This window comes from Bombina bombina, chromosome 3 (assembly GCF_027579735.1).
Source record: "Bombina bombina isolate aBomBom1 chromosome 3, aBomBom1.pri, whole genome shotgun sequence".
NCBI lineage: Eukaryota > Metazoa > Chordata > Amphibia > Anura > Bombinatoridae > Bombina > Bombina bombina.
In genome coordinates this window covers 497,558,290-497,578,883 of record NC_069501.1, presented here as the reverse complement: position 1 = coordinate 497,578,883, position 20,594 = coordinate 497,558,290, and the positions used below count along the sequence as shown (strand labels likewise).

The 20,594-nt window shown below is 37.9% G+C and overlaps 1 protein-coding gene across 5 annotated transcripts in view; it reads right to left on the bottom strand.

Moving 5' to 3' along the window:
* IP6K3 (inositol hexakisphosphate kinase 3) overlaps positions 1-20,594 on the bottom strand; it is a 165,599-nt gene that overhangs the window by 89,477 nt on the left and 55,528 nt on the right. For all 5 annotated transcript variants that reach the window (XM_053706855.1, XM_053706856.1, XM_053706857.1 and 2 more), the window contains one exon: positions 19,501-19,676. In XM_053706855.1, the coding sequence (XP_053562830.1) occupies positions 19,501-19,676 (176 nt within the window). The remainder of the gene's footprint in view (positions 1-19,500; positions 19,677-20,594) is intronic.

Sequence of the window (20,594 nt, the reverse complement as noted above, 5' to 3'; positions counted from 1 at the left end):
TAAGTAGGGCGCGGAGGTGTTCTAGCTTAAATTTAAATGTTATAGTATCAGGCTCTGCCTGCTGAGAAACTTTTCCTGTCAGAAATTTCTCCCTCAGACAGGCCCTCCCTCACCACCAAGTCAGCTTGATGTGAGGGCACTACAGATAAATTATCATCTGCGTCTGCTTGCTCATTGTCTGTGTTTAAAACTGAGCAATCACGCTTCCTAGGAAAGGCTGGCAGTTCGGATAAAAAATGCTAATTGAAATTTTCACCACAGAGCCTTAATGCTTTGAAAAGATTGCACACAAATTTTCAGACCAATTAACCCCTTAATGCCCAAACCGGAGCTAATAACAGTTATTAACCGGTTAACACACTACAGTACTAGCCTCAGCTTCTCCTTCTCATTTTAGTAGGAAATGAGTCCTTTCTGATGCCCCACATGAAGCTGCATGGACTGCCTAGGCAAAATCAACTGCGCAATTGAGGCCTGAAAATGAGGCCTCCTCCCTCTTCATTCCAGAGTGGAGGGGCCTTTCTGACTAGATTTAGGTGTTCAAATAAGTGCCAGGCCGAAATTAAACCCCAAAAGTGTTTTAAAGTCTGCAAAAACACCTTATTTATAGTGAAAAACATGCTAAAAAGCAATCGATTTTAAAGCCCACAATAGTGTCAACCAGCATAGAGCCCTAAATATAAGCCATCATTTTATACAGAGTCTAAGAAAAATGGCTTACCTATCCCAGAAGGGAAAACTGACAGTCTTCTAGCATTACTTGGTCTTGTTAGAAAAGTAACTGATCATATCTGAAGCAGATAAGCCTGCAAACTGTTCCCCTCAACTGAAGTTCTCTGGTTTCAACAGTCCTGCGTGGTAACAGCAATGGATTTTAGTTACTGGTGCTAAAATCATACTCCTCTTTAACAGAAATCTTCTTCATTTTCTGTTGCAGAGTAAATAGTACAAACCGGCACTATTTTAAAATAACAAACTCTTGATAGAAGAAATAAAAAACTACAACTAACACCACATACTCTTTACCACCCCCGTGGAGATGCTACTTGTACAGAGCGGCAAAGAGAATGACTGGGGGGCGGAGCTAGAGGGGGAGCTATATGGACAGCTCTGCTGTTGTGCTCTCTTTCCCACTTCCTGTAGGGAATGAGTATATCCCCACAAGTAAGGATGAAGCCGTGGACCGGACACACCAATGTAGGAGAAATTTGGGTTTCATATCACTTTTTAATTTCCAAAAATTTGTACAAAGGGACATGAAAAACAATTTTTTTGCTTTCCGGATTCAGACAGAACATACAATTTTCCAATTTACTTCTATCATCAAATTTGCTTCATATGCTTGCTAAAGGAACAACACTGCACTGCAGAGAGATAGGTAAGCACATCGGGGCAAATTTAACAAGCTGCGGATGCAGCTGTTTTGGTGAGAGCCTTCTGGCTCACCGAAACAAAAGTTAAGAAGCAACGGTCATAAGGTGGCGGACATCAATCATCCCGATCGGATACGATCAAAATGATTGACACCCTCTGCTAACGGCCGATTTTTGCAATATACTTCCATTAGCAAAAACTCTTCTAATAGACGTTATTAGTGTTTTTCTGCGACAAACGCACATATCCTGTGAAAGCCTGTGCACCAGTATTCAAACACCATGGGTGAGATTACATATGTTGCGTATTTTTCAGTGCAGCTACTGAAACACACATCGCCCGTAAGTTAATCTCGCACATCGGGTGAATCACATAACACACGCCGCCATATGATATTCTGGCGTAAGTCAGAAAAGCTGTTGAGGTTCAGAAATGTGCACAACTACACATTTCTGATGTCGCCAGTAGCTTACATTAAAATATTGCACTCGTAAGTTAAATTTAAATGAGTAGTTTTATCAAAATGTTAAATTCAAATGTAATAATGGAAACCAATAAAATAAATAAATAAACCGACACCCCTAAACCGCCATCCCCCACCATCCCAATCATTAATAAAAGTTATTAACCCCTAAACCACCAACTATTTACACCTAAACCGCCAACCCCCCACATCGCAAAGTATTAACCCTAAATCTCCCCACAACACAAAGTATTAAATTAATAACTAAACCCCCTAACCTAACACCCCCTAACTTAACCCCAATTAAAACAAAAATTTTTTTTTAAAAAAGATGCTAACTACCTAAAAAAAAATACACAAAATAAAAAAATCTACATTACCCAAAAACCCTAACATTAGAGAAAATAAAAAACCCTAACATTAGAGAAAATAAAAAACCCTAACATTAGAGAAAATAAAAAAACCCTAACATTACAGAAAATAAAAAACCCTAACATTACAGAAAATAAAAAACCCTAACATTACAGAAAATAAAAAACTACCCTTACAAAAAAAAACTAACAGTACAGAAAATAACAAACTAAATTATCCAAAATAAAAAAAGTTATTCCTATTCTAATACCCCGTTTTAAAAAAAAAAAAACACCCCGAAATAAAAAAACCCTAATATATAAATAAACTACCAATAGCCATTAAAAGGGCCTTTTGTAGGGCATTGCTCTAAAGTTAACAGCTCTTTTGCAAAAAAACAAATTACCCCCTAACATTACAACCCTTCAACCCCCCCAAAATAAAAAAAACCTAAGTTAAAAAAACTAATCTACCCTTTTCCCTGAAAATGGAATTTGTGTGGGCATTGCCCTTAAAAGAGCATTCAGCTCTCTTTTTTTTTTTTAGCCCATTAAAAATAAAAAAACAAAAACAAAAAAAAACTAACACTAACCCCCAAATTGGTACTCACCATTGAAACATCTTCATCCATTGGGCCGTGAAACATCTTCTTCCATTGAAGGACCATCTTCTTCAATCTTCATCCCGGCCGCGGTCCATCTTCTATCTTCATCCCGGTGGCGGAGGCAGAAAGGTCATCTGTAAATCTGTCCTCCTCTTCATCCAGGCGACACAGAGGTCCTCTTCATTCGGTCACTGCTGCTTACATCCTATTGGCTCATTTGACTTTGAAGAATAAAAGTTTTGGTACTGTAAATTATTTTATTTTTTGTAATTTGTAATTATTTTTAGGTACTTAGTATCTTTTTAATTTTATCTAAGTTTTTTTAATTGGGGGTAAGTTAGGAGGGTATTAGGTTAGGGGGTTTAGTTATTAGTTTAATACTTTGCTTTGTGGGGGGTAGCAGTTTAAGTGTTAATAGTTTAATTAGATACTTTGCATTGTGGGGAGTAGCGGTTTAGGTGTTAATAGTTTAATTAGATACTTTGCATTGTGGTGGGGTGGCAGTTTAGGGGTTAATAGTTTAATTTGGTGTTTGTGATGTGGGGGATGGCGGTTTAGGGGTTAATAGTTTAATTAGGTGTTTGCCATGTGGGGGGATGGCGGTTTAGGGCTTAATAGTTTAATTAGGTGTTTGCTATGTGGGGGGATGGAGGTTTAGAGGTTAATAACTTATATTAGTGATTGCGATGTGGGGGGATGGTGGATTAGGGGTTCATATTGCGCATGCGTTAGCTGTTTGTTAAACCTTCCAGGGAGTTACGGTGCTTTTCTCTTGCAAGGTGTATCCAGTCCACGGATTCATCCTTTACTTGTGGGATATTCTCATTCCCTACAGGAAGTGGCAAAGAGAGCACACAGCAAAGCTGTCCATATAGCTCCCCCTCTTGCCCCACCCCCCAGTCATTCTCTTTGCCGGCTCTAAGCACTAGGGTCTCTCTACGGGAGGGTAAAGTGAATGTGGTGTTAGAATTGTAGTTTTTATTATCTTCAATCAAAAGTTTGTTATTTTAAATGGTACCGGTTTGTACTATTTACTCTCTAGCAGAAAAGTGATGAAGATTTCTGCTGAGAGGAAAATGATTTTAGCATGTTGTAACTAAAATCCACTGCTGTTCCCACACAGGACTGAGGAATACAAGAAAACTTCAGTTGGGGGGAACGGTTTGCAGGGTAATCTGCAATGAGGTATGTTCAGTCATTTATTTCTAGACAAGACTGAGATAATGCTAGAAGAGACTGACAATGTCCCCATGAGGGGAGGGTAAGCTATGTTCACAGACTTAGTAAGGAATTGAATGCTTACATAACAGGGCTAATTATGCTGGATGACACTGATTCAGGGCAATCGATTGTTTATTCAAGAAAAATATCGTTTGTAGACAATTTGAAAGTCCTTTTGGGGTTCTTTCTGGGGTTACTACCCACATGGCTGGTTTTTAGTCACTTAAGAGTGATTTACTAGGCCTCAACTCCGGAGTAGAGTGGGAGGGGCCTAATTTCACGCCTCAGATGCGCAGTTAGAATTGCAGAGAAGTTCATGCTGCTTCACATGGAGGGTCCTGCTGCTGTTTGAGGGCCTTATAGAAGCTATATTCCCCCAAATCTGATCCCTAAGGGCAAGTAGGGCCACAGCAAGGCTGTGGCAAGGTGCTGTACTATTTTTAACCGGGTGTTGGCTTTAGGCTGCTCCGGTTTGGGCATTAAGGGGTTAATCGTTTTGAAACTTGTGGTGCAATCTTATTAAGGCTTTAGGTACATACTGTGAAAATTTCAGGAAAATTGCTGCATTTTTCACTGTTTTGTAAAATTGTGTGCTCTTTTTATCTCTTAAAGGCACAGTAACGTTTTTTTCAAATTGTGTTTTTTATTTGATTAAAGTGATTTCCAAGCCTGCTTGTATATATTACTAGTCTATTAAACATGTCTGACACTAAGGAAAATCCTTGTTCAATGTGTTTAGAAGCCATGGTGGAACCCCCTCTCAGAATGTGTCCCACTTGTACTGATATGTCTATATACTTTAAAGATCATATTGTTGCACTTAAAAATGTGGCCCAAGATGATTCTCAGACTGAAGGTAACGAGGGTAGCCCGCCTGCCTCTCCCCAAGTGTCACAACCAGTTACGCCCGCACAAGCGACGCCTAGTACCTCTAGTGCGTCTAACTCTTTTACATTACAAGACTAAGCGTCAGTCATGGATAATTCGCTTACAGCCTTCTTATCTAAACTGCCTGTGTTATCCGCAAAGTGTGATAGCTCCGTTTTAAGAACAGATTATGAGCATTCTGACGCTTTGGTAGCCATATCCGATATACCCTCACAACGCTCTGAAGTGGGAGCGAGGGATTTGATGTCTGAGGAAGAAGTCTCTGATTCAGGAAGGGTTCCTCCTCAGACAGATTCAGATACATTGGCTTTTAAATTTAAACTAGAACACCTCCGCGTTTTGCTTAGGGAGGTATTAGCTACTCTGGATGACTGCGACCCTTTGGTGATCCCAGAGAAATTTTGTAAAATGGACAAGTACCTTGAGGTCCCTGTTTACACGGATACGTTTCCGGTCCCTAAGAGGATTGCGGATATTGTTCCTAGGGAGTGGGATAGACCAGGTGTGTTCCCTTTGTTCCCCCTCCTGTTTTTAAGAAAATGTTCCCCATACCTGACCCTGTGCGGGACTCATGGCAGACGGTCCCTAAGGTGGAGGGGGCTATTTCTACACTTGCTAAACGCACAACCATACCAATTGAAGACAGTTGTGCTTTTAAAGACCCTATGGATAAGAAGTTAGAGGGGTTACTTAAGAAACTTTTTGTTCAACAAGGTTTTCTTCTCCAACCTATTGCCTGCATTATTCCTGTAACTACTGCAACTGCTTTCTGGTTTGAGGCGCTGGAAGACTCGCTCCAGACGGAGACCTCATATGAGGAAATTATGGATAGAATTAAGGCTCTAAAGCTAGCTAATTCTTTTATCACTGACGCCGCTTTCCAAATAGCTAAGTTAGCGGCGAAAAATTCAGGTTTCGCCATTTTGGCGCGCAGGGCGCTATGGCTAAAGTCCTGGTCCGCCGATGTGTCGTCTAAATCCAAGCTTTTGAACATTCCTTTCAAATTAAAGACCCTCTTCGGGCCTGAATTGAAAGAGATTATTTCAGATATCACCGGGGGAAAAGGCCATGCTCTCTCTCAGGACAAGCCCTTTAAGACAAAGAACAAAGCTAATTTTCATTCCTTTCGCAATTTCAGGAATGGCCCCACTTCATCCTCTCCAGCTGCTAAGCAAGAGGGTAACGCTTCACAGCCCAAGGCAACCTGGAAACCTTACCAGGGCTGGAATAAGGGTAAACAGGCCAAAAAGCCTGCAGCTGCCACCAAGACAGCATGAAGGGGTAGCCCCCGATCCGGGACCGGATCTAGTAGGGGCAGACTCTCTCTCTTCGCTCAGGCCTGGGCAAGAGATGAACACGATCCTTGGGCATTAGAGATTGTAGCCCAGGGATACCTTCTAGAATTCAAGGACTCTCCTCCAAGGGGAAGGTTCCACATTTCTCGTCTGTCTACAGATCAGACAAAGAAAGAGGCGTTTTTACGCTGTGTAGAAGATCTACTTACAATGGGAGTGATCCACCCAGTTCCAATTGCAGAACAAGGACTGGGGTTTTACTCAAACCTGTTTGTGGTTCCCAAAAAAGAAGGAGCTTTCAGACCAATCCTGGATCTCAAAATTCTAAACAAATTCCTCAGAGTCCCATCATTCAAGATGGAGACCATTCGGACAATCTTACCAATGATCCAGGAGGGTCAATATATGACTACCGTGGATCTAAAGGATGCATATCTGCATATTCCTATCCACAAAGATCATCACCAGTTTCTCAGGTTCGCCTTTCTGGTCAAGCATTATCAGTTTGTGGCTCTTCCTTTTGGGTTAGCCACTGCTCCCAGAATTTTCACAAAGTTGCTAGGGTCCCTCCTGGCGGTTCTAAGACCGCGGGGCATAGCAGTGGCGCCTTACTTAGACGACATCTTAATTCAGGCGTCGACTTTCCAAAGAACCAAGTCTCACACGGAGATCGTATTGGCCTTTCTGAGGTCTCACGGGTGGAAAGTGAACGAAAAAAGAGTTCTCTCTCCCCCCTCACAAGAGTTCCATTCCTAGGAACCCTGATAGACTCGTAGAAATGAAAATATTTCTGACGGAGGTCAGAAAGTTAAAACTGTTAACTACTTGCCGAGCTCTTCATTCCATTCCTCGGCCATCTGTAGCTCAGTGCATGGAGACAATCGGACTAATGGTAGCGGCATTGGACATAGTCCCTTTTGCTCGGATACACCTCAGACCACTGCAATTATGCATGCTCAAACAGTGGAATGGGGATTATGCAGATTTGTCTCCTCAAATTCAGTTGGACCAGGAGACCAGAGATTCTCTTCTCTGGTGGTTGTCTCAGGATCACCTGTCTCATGGAATATGTTTCCGCAGACCAGAGTGGATCATTGTAATGACCGACGCCAGTCTGTTAGGCTGGGGTGCGGTCTGGGACTCCCTGAAAGCTCAGGGTTTATGATCTCTGGAAGAAACTCTTCTCCCGATGAACATTCTGGAACTGAGGGCGATATTCAACGCTCTTCAGGCATGGCCTCAACTAGCTGCGGCCAAATCCATCAGATTTCAGTCGGACAACATCACGACTGTAGCTTACGTCAATCATCAGGGGGGAACAAAGAGTTCCCTAGCAATGACGGAAGTAACCAAAATAATCAGGTGGGTGGAGGATCACTCCTGCCATCTCTCAGCAATTCACATCCCAGGAGTAGACAACTGGGAGGCGGATTTTTTAAGTTGTCAGACTTTTCACCCGGGGGAGTGGGAACTCCACCCGGAGGCATTTGCCCAGCTGACTCAGCTTTGGGGCACTCCAGAGTTGGATCTGATGGCGTCCCGTCAGAACACCAAACTTCCTCTCTACGGGTCCAGGTCCCGGGATCCCAAGGCGGTATTGATAGATGCTCTAGCAGCGCCTTGGTCCTTCAATCTGACTTATGTTTTTCCAACGTTTCCTCTCCTTCCACGTCTGGTTGCCAGAATCAAGCAGGAGAAGGCTTCAGTGATTCTGATAGCGCCTGCGTGGCCACGCAGGACTTGGTATGCAGACCTAGTGGACATGTCATCTGTCCCACCATGGACATTGCCAATGAGGCAGGATCTTCTGATACAGGGTCCGTTCAAGCATCCAAATTTAGTTTCTCTACGTCTGACTGCTTGGAGATTGAACGCTTAATTCTATCAAAGCGTGGGTTCTCTGAGTCAGTTATAGATACTCTGATTCAGGCTAGAAAGCCTGTCACCAAGAAAATCTACCATAAGATATGGCGGAAATATCTTTGTTGGTGTGAATCCAAGGGTTATTAATGGAGTAAGATTATGATTCCCAGGATATTGTCTTTTCTCCAAGAAGGATTGGAGAAAGGATTGTCAGCTAGTTCCTTAAAAGGACAAATATCTGCTTTGTCTATCCTGTTACACAAGCGTCTGGCAGAGGTACCAGACGTTCAAGCTTTTGCTCAGGCTTTAGTCAGAATCAAGCCTGTCTATAAACCTGTGGCTCCGCCATGGAGTTTGAATCTAGTTCTTTCAGTTCTTCAAGGGGTTCCGTTTGAACCTTTACATTCCATAGACATTAAGTTGTTATCTTTGAAAGTTTAGTTTTTGATAGCTATCTCTTCTGCTAGAAGAGTTTCAGAATTATCTGCCTTACAGTGCGATTCACCTTACCTGGTGTTCCACGCAGATAAGGTAGTTTTGCGTACCAAGCCTGGTTTTCTTCCTAAAGTTGTTTCTAACAAGAATATTAACCAGGAAATAGTTGTTCCTTCTCTGTGTCCTAATCCATCTTCAAAGAAGGAACGTCTATTACACAATCTTGATGTAGTTCGTGCTTTAAAGTTCTATTTACAAGCAACTAAGGATTTCAGACAAACATCTTCTTTGTTTGTTATCTATTCTGGTAAGAGGAGAGGTCAGAAGGCGACTGCTACCTCTCTTTCCTTTTGGCTGAAAAGCATCATCCATTTGGCCTATGAGACTGCTGGCCAGCAGCCTCCTGAAAGAATTACTGCTCATTCTACCAGAGCAGTGGCTTCCACATGGGCTTTCAAAAATGAGGCTTCTGTTGAACAGATTTGTAAGGCAGCGACTTGGTCTTCACTGCATACTTTTGCCAAATTTTACAAATTCGATACTTTTGCTTCTTTGGAGGCTATTTTTGGGAGAAAGGTTTTGCAAGCAGTGGTGCCTTCCGTTTAAGGTACCTGTCTTGTTCCCTCCCTTCATCCGTGTCCTAAAGCTTTGGTATTGGTATCCCACAAGTAAAGGATGAATCCGTGGACTGGATACACCTTGCAAGAGAAAACAGAATTTATGCTTACCTGATAAATTACTTTCTCTTGCGGTGTATCCAGTCCACGGCCCGCCCTGGCATTTAAGTCAGGTAAAAAAAATTTTTGTTTAAACTACAGTCACCACTGCACCCTATGGTTTCTCCTTTTTCTTCCTAACCTTTGGTCGAATGACTGGGAGGTGGAGCTAGAAGGGGAGCTATATGGACAGCTTTGCTGTGTGCTCTCTTTGCCACTTCCTGTAGGGATTAAGAATATCCCACAAGTAAAGGATGAATCCGTGGACTGGATACACTACAAGAGAAAGTAATTTATCAGGTAAGCATAAATTCTGTTTTTACTGTGTGCAAGGGTTGCTGCTCCTGCCTATGTGTGGAGAGCTGAAAATGAAGTAAAATATCTCCATTCTGCACGAGTAAGTCCTTGCGCTGCCTTTGTGATACCGACTGGCGACGCAAGTTCTATGTTAGTTTATGGGAGTAAAAAATGTGCACGACGTGTAAAATATATGCGCGTAACTTGTCTGCTGTGCCGGGTATGTGATCGCTCGATTAGACAAAAAATTGCAACAATGGTTTTTTGCGCACATCGCCAAGTATGTCATCGAGCCCCATGCCTGCTCAGTAGAATCAGTAGTGGCTTATATGACACAAAATTACATCTTTAGAAGCAATACACACCACTGCCAGCTCTCTGAGCATGCATTGTGTTTTAATATGGCCTTCACAGAATATGCACGTATGCTGCAGACAAACAGTAATAACGTTTACTAAAAGCATTTTTGCTAATGGAAGTTTATTACAAAAATGCTTATATTTCAAATTGAAATGCACCCATGCACATTTCATTTTTGACCTTTCTATCCCTTTAAAATGACATACTCTATCTGAATCATGCAAGCTTAATTTTGACTTTCCTATCCCTTTAAATTGTAACCAGTAAGTCAAAATTCAGAATTCCTTATATTCCTATTGTAGAATGAGTCTCTCAGCTTTGAAGAGAGGGCTGAACAGGGTCATTCCTTGGTCTTGTATGAAGTTTTCTTACAGTTGTCATCAGAATTCTCTAAACATTTTACAGCTGCAGCCTTACACCTGCTGTTTTGCCTCGTTGAACATAAACTGGAAAGCTTGTTTTGCAAAATACGCAATGCGCTTATTAAACTGGAATAAAAACATTACAGAGCAGCACAATATAATTTGTATTTCCTTAAACACAAGTGTTATCAGCGGACGGGAGCTCCTTGACATGTTTGCTCTTCCCTGCAAGACCATGCATTCTAGAGTTTTTTATTGGAAGCCCACTCACAGCTAAGTGGAAAAGGGTTGGCATGATATTTCTCTCCATGTTGATGACGTTTAGAAAATTGTGCCCCTAGTGAGCAACCGACAAGAGGCACATGTACATAGCCAGCAATCATTAGCTAACTAATTAGCAATCTAAAAAGTGCAATTATAAAACACATTCAATCATTTTCTTTTTAAATGTGTATGTCCCTTTAAGGACTAATACAATTGGCTGAACACTAGGGGAAACATCTGTTATTAACCAATGAAATTCTGTCATGATTGCTGCTCTTAAAGGGACATAATACTCATATGCTAAATCACTTGAAACTGATGCAGTATAACTGTAAAAAGCTGACAGGAAAATATCACCTGAGCATCTCTAATGTAAAAAAGTTAGATATTTTACCTCACAATCTCCTCAGCTCAGCAGAGTAAGTTCTGTGTAGCAGTGCTGAGGTCATGAACTCTTTTACTGTGATCTCATGAGATTTCACTTAACTCTCATGAGATTTCATCGCAAACTTCCTTTAAACTGAATAGGGAAATAAGATGAGAGTGCATGTAAGCTCGCTCCTTCCGCTGTCCCGGGACAGACATACTGATTTGTTGCTTAGAAGCCCTTTACAATGGGATGTGGCTACTGAGAAACTTTTGAGGTAAAATATCTTTCTTTTTTACATAGAGATGTTCAGGTGATATTTTCTAGTCAACAGGGAAAGAAGTAAATTGCGCTATATGAACTGACTCAGTAGCCTCAGAGACAATAAATATATATATATAAATATATTTATCTCTCGCTTGTCAATAAATAGATAATCTATAATCGACTCAAAAAAATATATAGATATAAATATTAAAAATATAAATGTTAAAATTTCTAAAATCACCTAAAGGAAAATGTACATAAAAATTGGTCGGATATAAAATATGAAATATAAAATATAAAATATAAAATTCACAGTAGCACCCTCGATATAAATATAAATATATGTGGCAGGAGATATATAAAAATTATAAATATAAAACAATACCTTGATTTAACAACTTAAAATATATGAGTTGCTTGTCCTTGTACTGCAAGACATATATATGTCAGAAAAACCTCCTGAATTGCACGCTGTTTATATTTTACAGTACCTCTAAAAGTTTCTCATGACCATTCTCGTTACTGTCTTTTACTAAAAGTGAAGCATCCAGTATAAGGTGATATGTCCCTTTAAGATGAATAGAAACTTGAATCCTGTTTTGTGCAGCTCCAATCAGACAGGGTAAATCCAAACCTCAGTCGTAGGGATACAAGTACATGCGAAAAGAAGAGAGAGAGAGCGCACAAAAGATTCAAGTGTAGATTTTTATTAACAACATTAGCACACATAAATTGATGCACTTACTAGAAGTAAGATTAAAAAGGCAATCAGAGTTCAACTCTCTTTCCTCCACTTGTATAGCCGCTCCACACTGCTGCCCAGGAAAGTCAGTGTCCCCGGATGTTGATGCAGGATACCGGCTTCTGTAGCAGTGCTTTCCGGATGCCTCTGCTAACTGCCTGTCTGCCAATGGGAGGGAGCGGATCAAAAATTGGAGTCTGAGCGTCGGACCTGTTTGCCGGTTCCTAACGCGTTTCCCCCAGTCAGCGGCTGGGCTTTTTCAAAGGATAAAATCAGATGTATTGTTTCTCTTGCCGCCCTTAACTTTTAAAGGGCAAGCGTCCAATTAGATTCGTGGGTGTGTTTGTCCGGCCAATTGTAACGTCCCAATAGTCCTCTGTGATATTGCACACCAAAAAGATAGAGGGAGTGTTTTTAGAACCAATGCCATACTCCCTACCTGTTTGTTTTTTAACCACATGAAAAAAGCTACAATTTCTCTGCAGTATATGCCACAAGAAAACACCAAAAATACATCTTATTTAAGGACAATATGTAACTAACATGTAACGCTAAACTATAACAAATTATAAACATTTTTCATCAGAGGTACCACCTATTAGCAATCTAATATGTTGTTGCTGAGTTGATTAAATAATGATTCTGAGTTATATTTCTCGTTGACAATCAGAACATAAATTCTATAATTAAAGAATACATCCTATATTTTCCATAGTTGCTTTATAAGTATATATACATATCTATCTCACAATGAATTGCATACATATATTTATATCTAATTTAATATTAATTTAAAAAGATTTTTATTTAGAGAATTTTAATCCAATTTTTCACGATAAAAACATACTATTAAAATATAATTAAAAAACTGGAAAATTGATGAAAAATTGATTTTCTATAAGTTCAATAATATTAATAATGTAAAAATCTTTGCTATAGATTTTATACAAACGCTGCTACATCTATGTCTATATTAAGACCATAAGGTTGTAATGTATTCAATTTATATATCCACTTGGTCTCCAACTTTCTCAGTTCTAAAAGACGATTGGGTTTAGTTGTAGGGACTTTATCTATAACTTGAACTTTGAGAGAACTAGGGTTATGTCTATGGCATTCCAAAAAATGTTTAGGGACACTGTGATTTGTCATCTTTTTTTCTATATTATATATGTGTTCATTAACTCGCCGTCTTATTTGACGTTTCGTACGGCCCACATAAAGTAGGCCACACCCACATTGTAATAAGTATACAACATATATAGATTCACAGTTGCTTCTGAATGAAATGTTAAAAGTTTCAGTTAGTGAACTATTAGAATATGTAGGGGCTCTATTGACATGTTTACACATATTGCAACGGGATTTTCCACATCTCATAGTTCCCTTCCATTCGCTCAACCAGGTAGTACCAATTCTTTCGTTCCCTGTTTCACTAGCCTTATTCTTAATGATAGGCTTTATTTTGCTTGGAGCTAGAATATTCTTAAGGCTTTTTCCTTTCCTATAGTTAATAGTTGGTTTGTCCCCCAATGCTGGCCCTAAAACAGGATCTAATTGAAGCAGTGGCCAGTGTTTTTTAATTATTTTTTCTAGACTTTTTGAACCTTCATTGTAGGTTGTTATAAATCTCGGTGGATCTAATTTAACTGGTTCTATTATTTTGTTGTGTATATGAGACCCTATTGCATTTGGTTTATCTAATTTAATATTTATATTTCTCTCTTTTGCAATAGCCCTATTTTTTGCTGCTTGTATTAGTTTTGGTTCATAGCCCTTTTCTAAAAATTTATCTTCTAATATTTTCGCTTCTGTTTCAAAATCATTTTCATGTGTACAATTTCTTTTTATTCTTAAAAATTGACTATATGGAACATTGTCCAACCATGATTTTTTATGTGCGCTTTTTGCTTGTATATAACTATTTCGATCTGTGCTTTTTCTATAATTTTTCACTGCTATTTTTCCTGTGTTATCTGTAAACAATACTAGATCTAAAAATTCTATTTTATCTTTTGAACATGAATTTGTAAAAGTTAGATTAAAATCATTACTATTAATATGTTTCATAAAATTATCTATTTCTGTCACATCCCCTTTCCACAGGATAATGACATCATCTATGTATCTGCCATATGATACTATATTGCTTGAAAATGGATTATTATGCCAAATGTATTTATTCTCAAACGCATTTACATAGAGATTAGCATAGGATGGGGCAAATGTTGTCCCCATCGCTGTGCCTTGGGTCTGTAGATAATATTTATCTTCAAACATAAAATAGTTGTGATGTAGAATAAAATTGATGCTATCGATTAAAAAAGATATATGTTTCATTGGGATTGACCATTTTAAAAGTTCTTTTTTTATCTCGTTTGTGCCATTGATATGAGGTATACATGTATAAAGGGAAGCAACGTCGCACGTTAGCCAGTACATATCCTCTTCCCATTGTTTACCCTCAAACCTTCTGATTACCTCCGTTGTGTCTTTGATATATCCTTCCATATTTTTTACTATTGGTTGAAGGTAAAAATCAACATATTTGGATAGATTATCACTAATTGATCCTATCCCGGACACAATTGGCCTACCTGGTGGATTTTTACTGTCCTTATGTATTTTGGGAAGGTGGTATATAATTGCTATATTAGGCTGAGTATTGAATATAAATTTAAACTCATTTTAAAATGAGTTTAAATTTATATTCAATACTCAGCCTAATATAGCAATTATATACCACCTTCCCAAAATACATAAGGACAGTAAAAATCCACCAGGTAGGCCAATTGTGTCCGGGATAGGATCAATTAGTGATAATCTATCCAAATATGTTGATTTTTACCTTCAACCAATAGTAAAAAATATGGAAGGATATATCAAAGACACAACGGAGGTAATCAGAAGGTTTGAGGGTAAACAATGGGAAGAGGATATGTACTGGCTAACGTGCGACGTTGCTTCCCTTTATACATGTATACCTCATATCAATGGCACAAACGAGATAAAAAAAGAACTTTTAAAATGGTCAATCCCAATGAAACATATATCTTTTTTAATCGATAGCATCAATTTTATTCTACATCACAACTATTTTATGTTTGAAGATAAATATTATCTACAGACCCAAGGCACAGCGATGGGGACAACATTTGCCCCATCCTATGCTAATCTCTATGTAAATGCGTTTGAGAATAAATACATTTGGCATAATAATCCATTTTCAAGCAATATAGTATCATATGGCAGATACATAGATGATGTCATTATCCTGTGGAAAGGGGATGTGACAGAAATAGATAATTTTATGAAACATATTAATAGTAATGATTTTAATCTAACTTTTACAAATTCATGTTCAAAAGATAAAATAGAATTTTTAGATCTAGTATTGTTTACAGATAACACAGGAAAAATAGCAGTGAAAAATTATAGAAAAAGCACAGATCGAAATAGTTATATACAAGCAAAAAGCGCACATAAAAAATCATGGTTGGACAATGTTCCATATAGTCAATTTTTAAGAATAAAAAGAAATTGTACACATGAAAATGATTTTGAAACAGAAGCGAAAATATTAGAAGATAAATTTTTAGAAAAGGGCTATGAACCAAAACTAATACAAGCAGCAAAAAATAGGGCTATTGCAAAAGAGAGAAATATAAATATTAAATTAGATAAACCAAATGCAATAGGGTCTCATATACACAACAAAATAATAGAACCAGTTAAATTAGATCCACCGAGATTTATAACAACCTACAATGAAGGTTCAAAAAGTCTAGAAAAAATAATTAAAAAACACTGGCCACTGCTTCAATTAGATCCTGTTTTAGGGCCAGCATTGGGGGACAAACCAACTATTAACTATAGGAAAGGAAAAAGCCTTAAGAATATTCTAGCTCCAAGCAAAATAAAGCCTATCATTAAGAATAAGGCTAGTGAAACAGGGAACGAAAGAATTGGTACTACCTGGTTGAGCGAATGGAAGGGAACTATGAGATGTGGAAAATCCCGTTGCAATATGTGTAAACATGTCAATAGAGCCCCTACATATTCTAATAGTTCACTAACTGAAACTTTTAACATTTCATTCAGAAGCAACTGTGAATCTATATATGTTGTATACTTATTACAATGTGGGTGTGGGCCGTACGAAACGTCAAATAAGACGGCGAGTTAATGAACACATATATAATATAGAAAAAAAGATGACAAATCACAGTGTCCCTAAACATTTTTTGGAATGCCATAGACATAACCCTAGTTCTCTCAAAGTTCAAGTTATAGATAAAGTCCCTACAACTAAACCCAATCGTCTTTTAGAACTGAGAAAGTTGGAGACCAAGTGGATATATAAATTGAATACATTACAACCTTATGGTCTTAATATAGACATAGATGTAGCAGCGTTTGTATAAAATCTATAGCAAAGATTTTTACATTATTAATATTATTGAACTTATAGAAAATCAATTTTTCATCAATTTTCCAGTTTTTTAATTATATTTTAATAGTATGTTTTTATCGTGAAAAATTGGATTAAAATTCTCTAAATAAAAATCTTTTTAAATTAATATTAAATTAGATATAAATATATGTATGCAATTCATTGTGAGATAGATATGTATATATACTTATAAAGCAACTATGGAAAATATAGGATGTATTCTTTAATTATAGAATTTATGTTCTGATTGTCAACGAGAAATATAACTCAGAATCATTATTTAATCAACTCAGCAACAACATATTAGATTGCTAATAGGTGGTACCTCTGATGAAAAATGTTTATAATTTGTTATAGTTTAGCGTTACATGTTAGTTACATATTGTCCTTAAATAAGATGTATTTTTGGTGTTTTCTTGTGGCATATACTGCAGAGAAATTGTAGCTTTTTTCATGTGGTTAAAAAACAAACAGGTAGGGAGTATGGCATTGGTTCTAAAAACACTCCCTCTATCTTTTTGGTGTGCAATATCACAGAGGACTATTGGGACGTTACAATCGGCCGGACAAACACACCCACGAATCTAATTGGACGCTTGCCCTTTAAAAGTTAAGGGCGGCAAGAGAAACAATACATCTGATTTTATCCTTTGAAAAAGCCCAGCCGCTGACTGGGGGAAACGCGTTAGGAACCGGCAAACAGGTCCGACGCTCAGACTCCAATTTTTGATCCGCTCCCTCCCATTGGCAGACAGGCAGTTAGCAGAGGCATCCGGAAAGCACTGCTACAGAAGCCGGTATCCTGCATCAACATCCGGGGACACTGACTTTCCTGGGCAGCAGTGTGGAGCGGCTATACAAGTGGAGGAAAGAGAGTTGAACTCTGATTGCCTTTTTAATCTTACTTCTAGTAAGTGCATCAATTTATGTGTGCTAATGTTGTTAATAAAAATCTACACTTGAATCTTTTGTGCGCTCTCTCTCTCTTCTTTTCGCATGATATTTTCTAGTCAGCTTTTTACAGCTATGCTGCATCACTTGCAAGTGTTTAAACATTTGGGTATTATGGCCCTTTAAAGACTACAATTGGATACCGTAGTTCTGTCAGCAACAATTAAAAGCTAAGAAGTACACAAAGACCCGTTTTAATACAGATCTATAGGTCCATAGCTCTTAATGTAATGAGTCAAATCTCCTTCAAATGAGCAAATACTGGCTTTTATGCATTACGTCCCATAGCTACATTACATGATTGATTTGAAATATTATTTTGATGACATTTCTACCAGGATCTTTATGATTCTAATGTTACAAAATCTAATTAAATATTGAATACATCTATAAACTCTCTATAAAACTTGCATGTGCTCATAATATTTAGAATATTATATAACATTTGATGAATTTGCTAATTTAAATTTCATGCTTATTAATCATTCACCGTAAAAAACTACATTGAACTGGAGGTTCACACGTTGCCACATAAATTATGTTTATTTTTTTATGGTATGGGATTTTTCAGGTAACAAAAAAATAAAAAACAAATCACAGAAATCTTAGCTATCTCTGTAAAAAAACGAAGAGTACTCACTATTTTAGAATTAGTAATACATCTAACATAAAATAGAAATAAATGTAAAATATGCTATAAAAATTACGTTTTAATCTTGATCATTATAGCTTTAATCGAATGGTCATTGTCAAAGTCACAGATTACATTTATACATGAGATCTGGATAAAATTCAGAAAGAAATAATGCATTTTATTATAGTATAAAATATAAATTGTATATATATATGTAATCTTTTTAATATTATATGAACCATGAATCTTTATCGCTATTAACATGCACATCTGCCAACCATTTTAATTGCCAGCAGGAGAGCATGTCTCTTTTCATTCCTAATATCATTTTGTGACTAGCAGAACAAATAGTTTTAGAGGGATTAGCAGATGTAGTGTGAGTTTCAGGTTAAGAAAATACAATCTCAAAGTAATTGGAGTTTCTAGAAATGTGGAGGTTTGCAGATTTACTGCCAGAATAAGTCTCTCTACATTTATCCTAAAAAAATTTAAACTACTGTCCAATGCAAAATATTCCCTTTAAAAAAAAATCTGTTTATAACTCAGACATAGGGCCCGCAGTGAAAACAGGATCAATATCCTACAAAGTAAACGAGTGGAAACAGACAGGGCCCTGGCACAGCCAATCGATAAGAAAACCTCAGCCGCCTTCCAAAAAACCTTCTCGTGAAGCAAATTTATCGGCTCAGCCTTTAGGGACAGCATTTTCAATTAAAGGCAGCTGTAAAAGATCAACATCCACTCTGCAGCCCCGTTTATTCTGGGCAGCAACTGTAAGCCAGAGTTGAAGGGTTGATGGACGGCTGAGGTTGACGGATGAAAAGCATTTAGAGGCCTGGAGTTCTGTATGGATTTAACTCATTCATGAATGCTGCTATCCTGTTTAGCAACTGTTACTTATATTTCTGCATATGAGGGAACTTTAGCACTGTGATGTGTGGGAAGGTTATATTAGACCATTTAAATGGACATAATACAGTGATGCAGCATAACTGTAAAAAGCTGACAGGAAAATATCACCTGAGAATCTCTATGTAAAAAAAGGAAGATATTTTACTTCATAATTTCATCAGCTCACCAGAGTAAGTATTCTGTAAAAGTAACAGTTACTGCCCAGCTGCAAATAAAAAAAAAGAAGAAAAAAAGGAGGAAATGAACAGCAGACAATCGGCATCAGCAGTGCTAATGTCATGAACTCTTTTACTGAGATCTCATGAGATTTCACTTAACTCTCGTGAGATTTCATAGTAAGCTTCCTTAAACTGAATAGGGAAATGATACTCACTCCCTTGCCTGTCCCGGGGCAGGCATACTGATTTGCCGCTTAAAGTCCTTTACAATGGGGTGTGAATACTTTGAGGTAAAATAGCTTTCTTTTTTACATTGAGATGTTCAGGTGATATTTTCTAGTCAGCTTTTTACAGCCATGCAGCATCACTTTCAAGTGTTTCAACATTTGGGTATCATGGCTCTTTAAGAAAGTATTAGGAATGGTTTTTATGGAGTAGTATCATTAATATAATTCAAAGGATGGAGCTAGAAAGCTACATTTCTGGTCATTTTTAGTAGTAAAGAAGAAAAATGTCATCTCACCTGCATACCACAGATTCTTACTCCAAGGCTCGCCGATGTGCTCTTTGCACACTTCTCCATGTGACGTGCTTTTTTCTCATCCGACGCATCGTCTCCATGCTGCCTGATCCCCATCTTCAGGTCTAAGATACATGGAAGGGAGAACTTGGATGCCACATTTTCCAATAAAAGATAACCTGAGTGCAGTTAAGGAAAGATAATCTGCTTCATATTGACAACCTGAACTAAACAGAGAGCAAATCATTAAATTAATCATCAGAGACAGCATCTTACTGTCATAAAAACCTTTGTCACTTCTGCCCTATGTACCATTTCCAACTGTCACACAGTGCAGATATTGGCAAAACCAAATTATTAAAGAGGCATGGAAGCCGAATAAATGTTCATGATTTAGGGCTAAATTACAAGTGGAGCGATATTTAACGCTTCTGCTCGATCGTTAACTGCGCTAGAAGAAAGCTTCTTGTGTGCATCGGGTTGCGCTGGTATTGAAAGTAAACAGTTTTCGGCTGTGCACTAACATGAAAGCGTAAAAAGCCAAACTTAGGATATTGTGCACAAATACATACTGTAATATTTTTTAGATTTTACATTTTTTATTGATTTTATAACATACATTAACAAAATTGAAATAGGGATTCAATACAGCAATATTTGAGAAACAATCAGCAGTATCACAGAGTTACATTCACATATGGATAGCAGAGCTATTTGTTTCCTTTATCCAGAATATAACAGTCTGAGTCGTAAACAATTAAACTGATCTTCAGTGATCCCTTGTTAGGTCAAATCAAAATAAAAGCAAAAAATAAACTTTTATTGAAGTAAATATAGCGGGTTGCTGCTGCGCTACTTTCTCCTATTTATTTCATTTTTCTCCCCCCTATCTCTATAGCTATGTCTGAGACAGTTATATTGTACTAAACATTCTAGGTTGCTCCCAGATACTCTTCCCACAAAAATACTATAGAGTGATAGTCTTCAATTCGGTTAGTTTGGTAATGATATTTTTCCAGTGATAGCACCTTAGACAACTGCTCTCTCCATTCTTGTACCTTGGGTACCCTTGTACTTTCCCAGAGCCTAGGTATCAA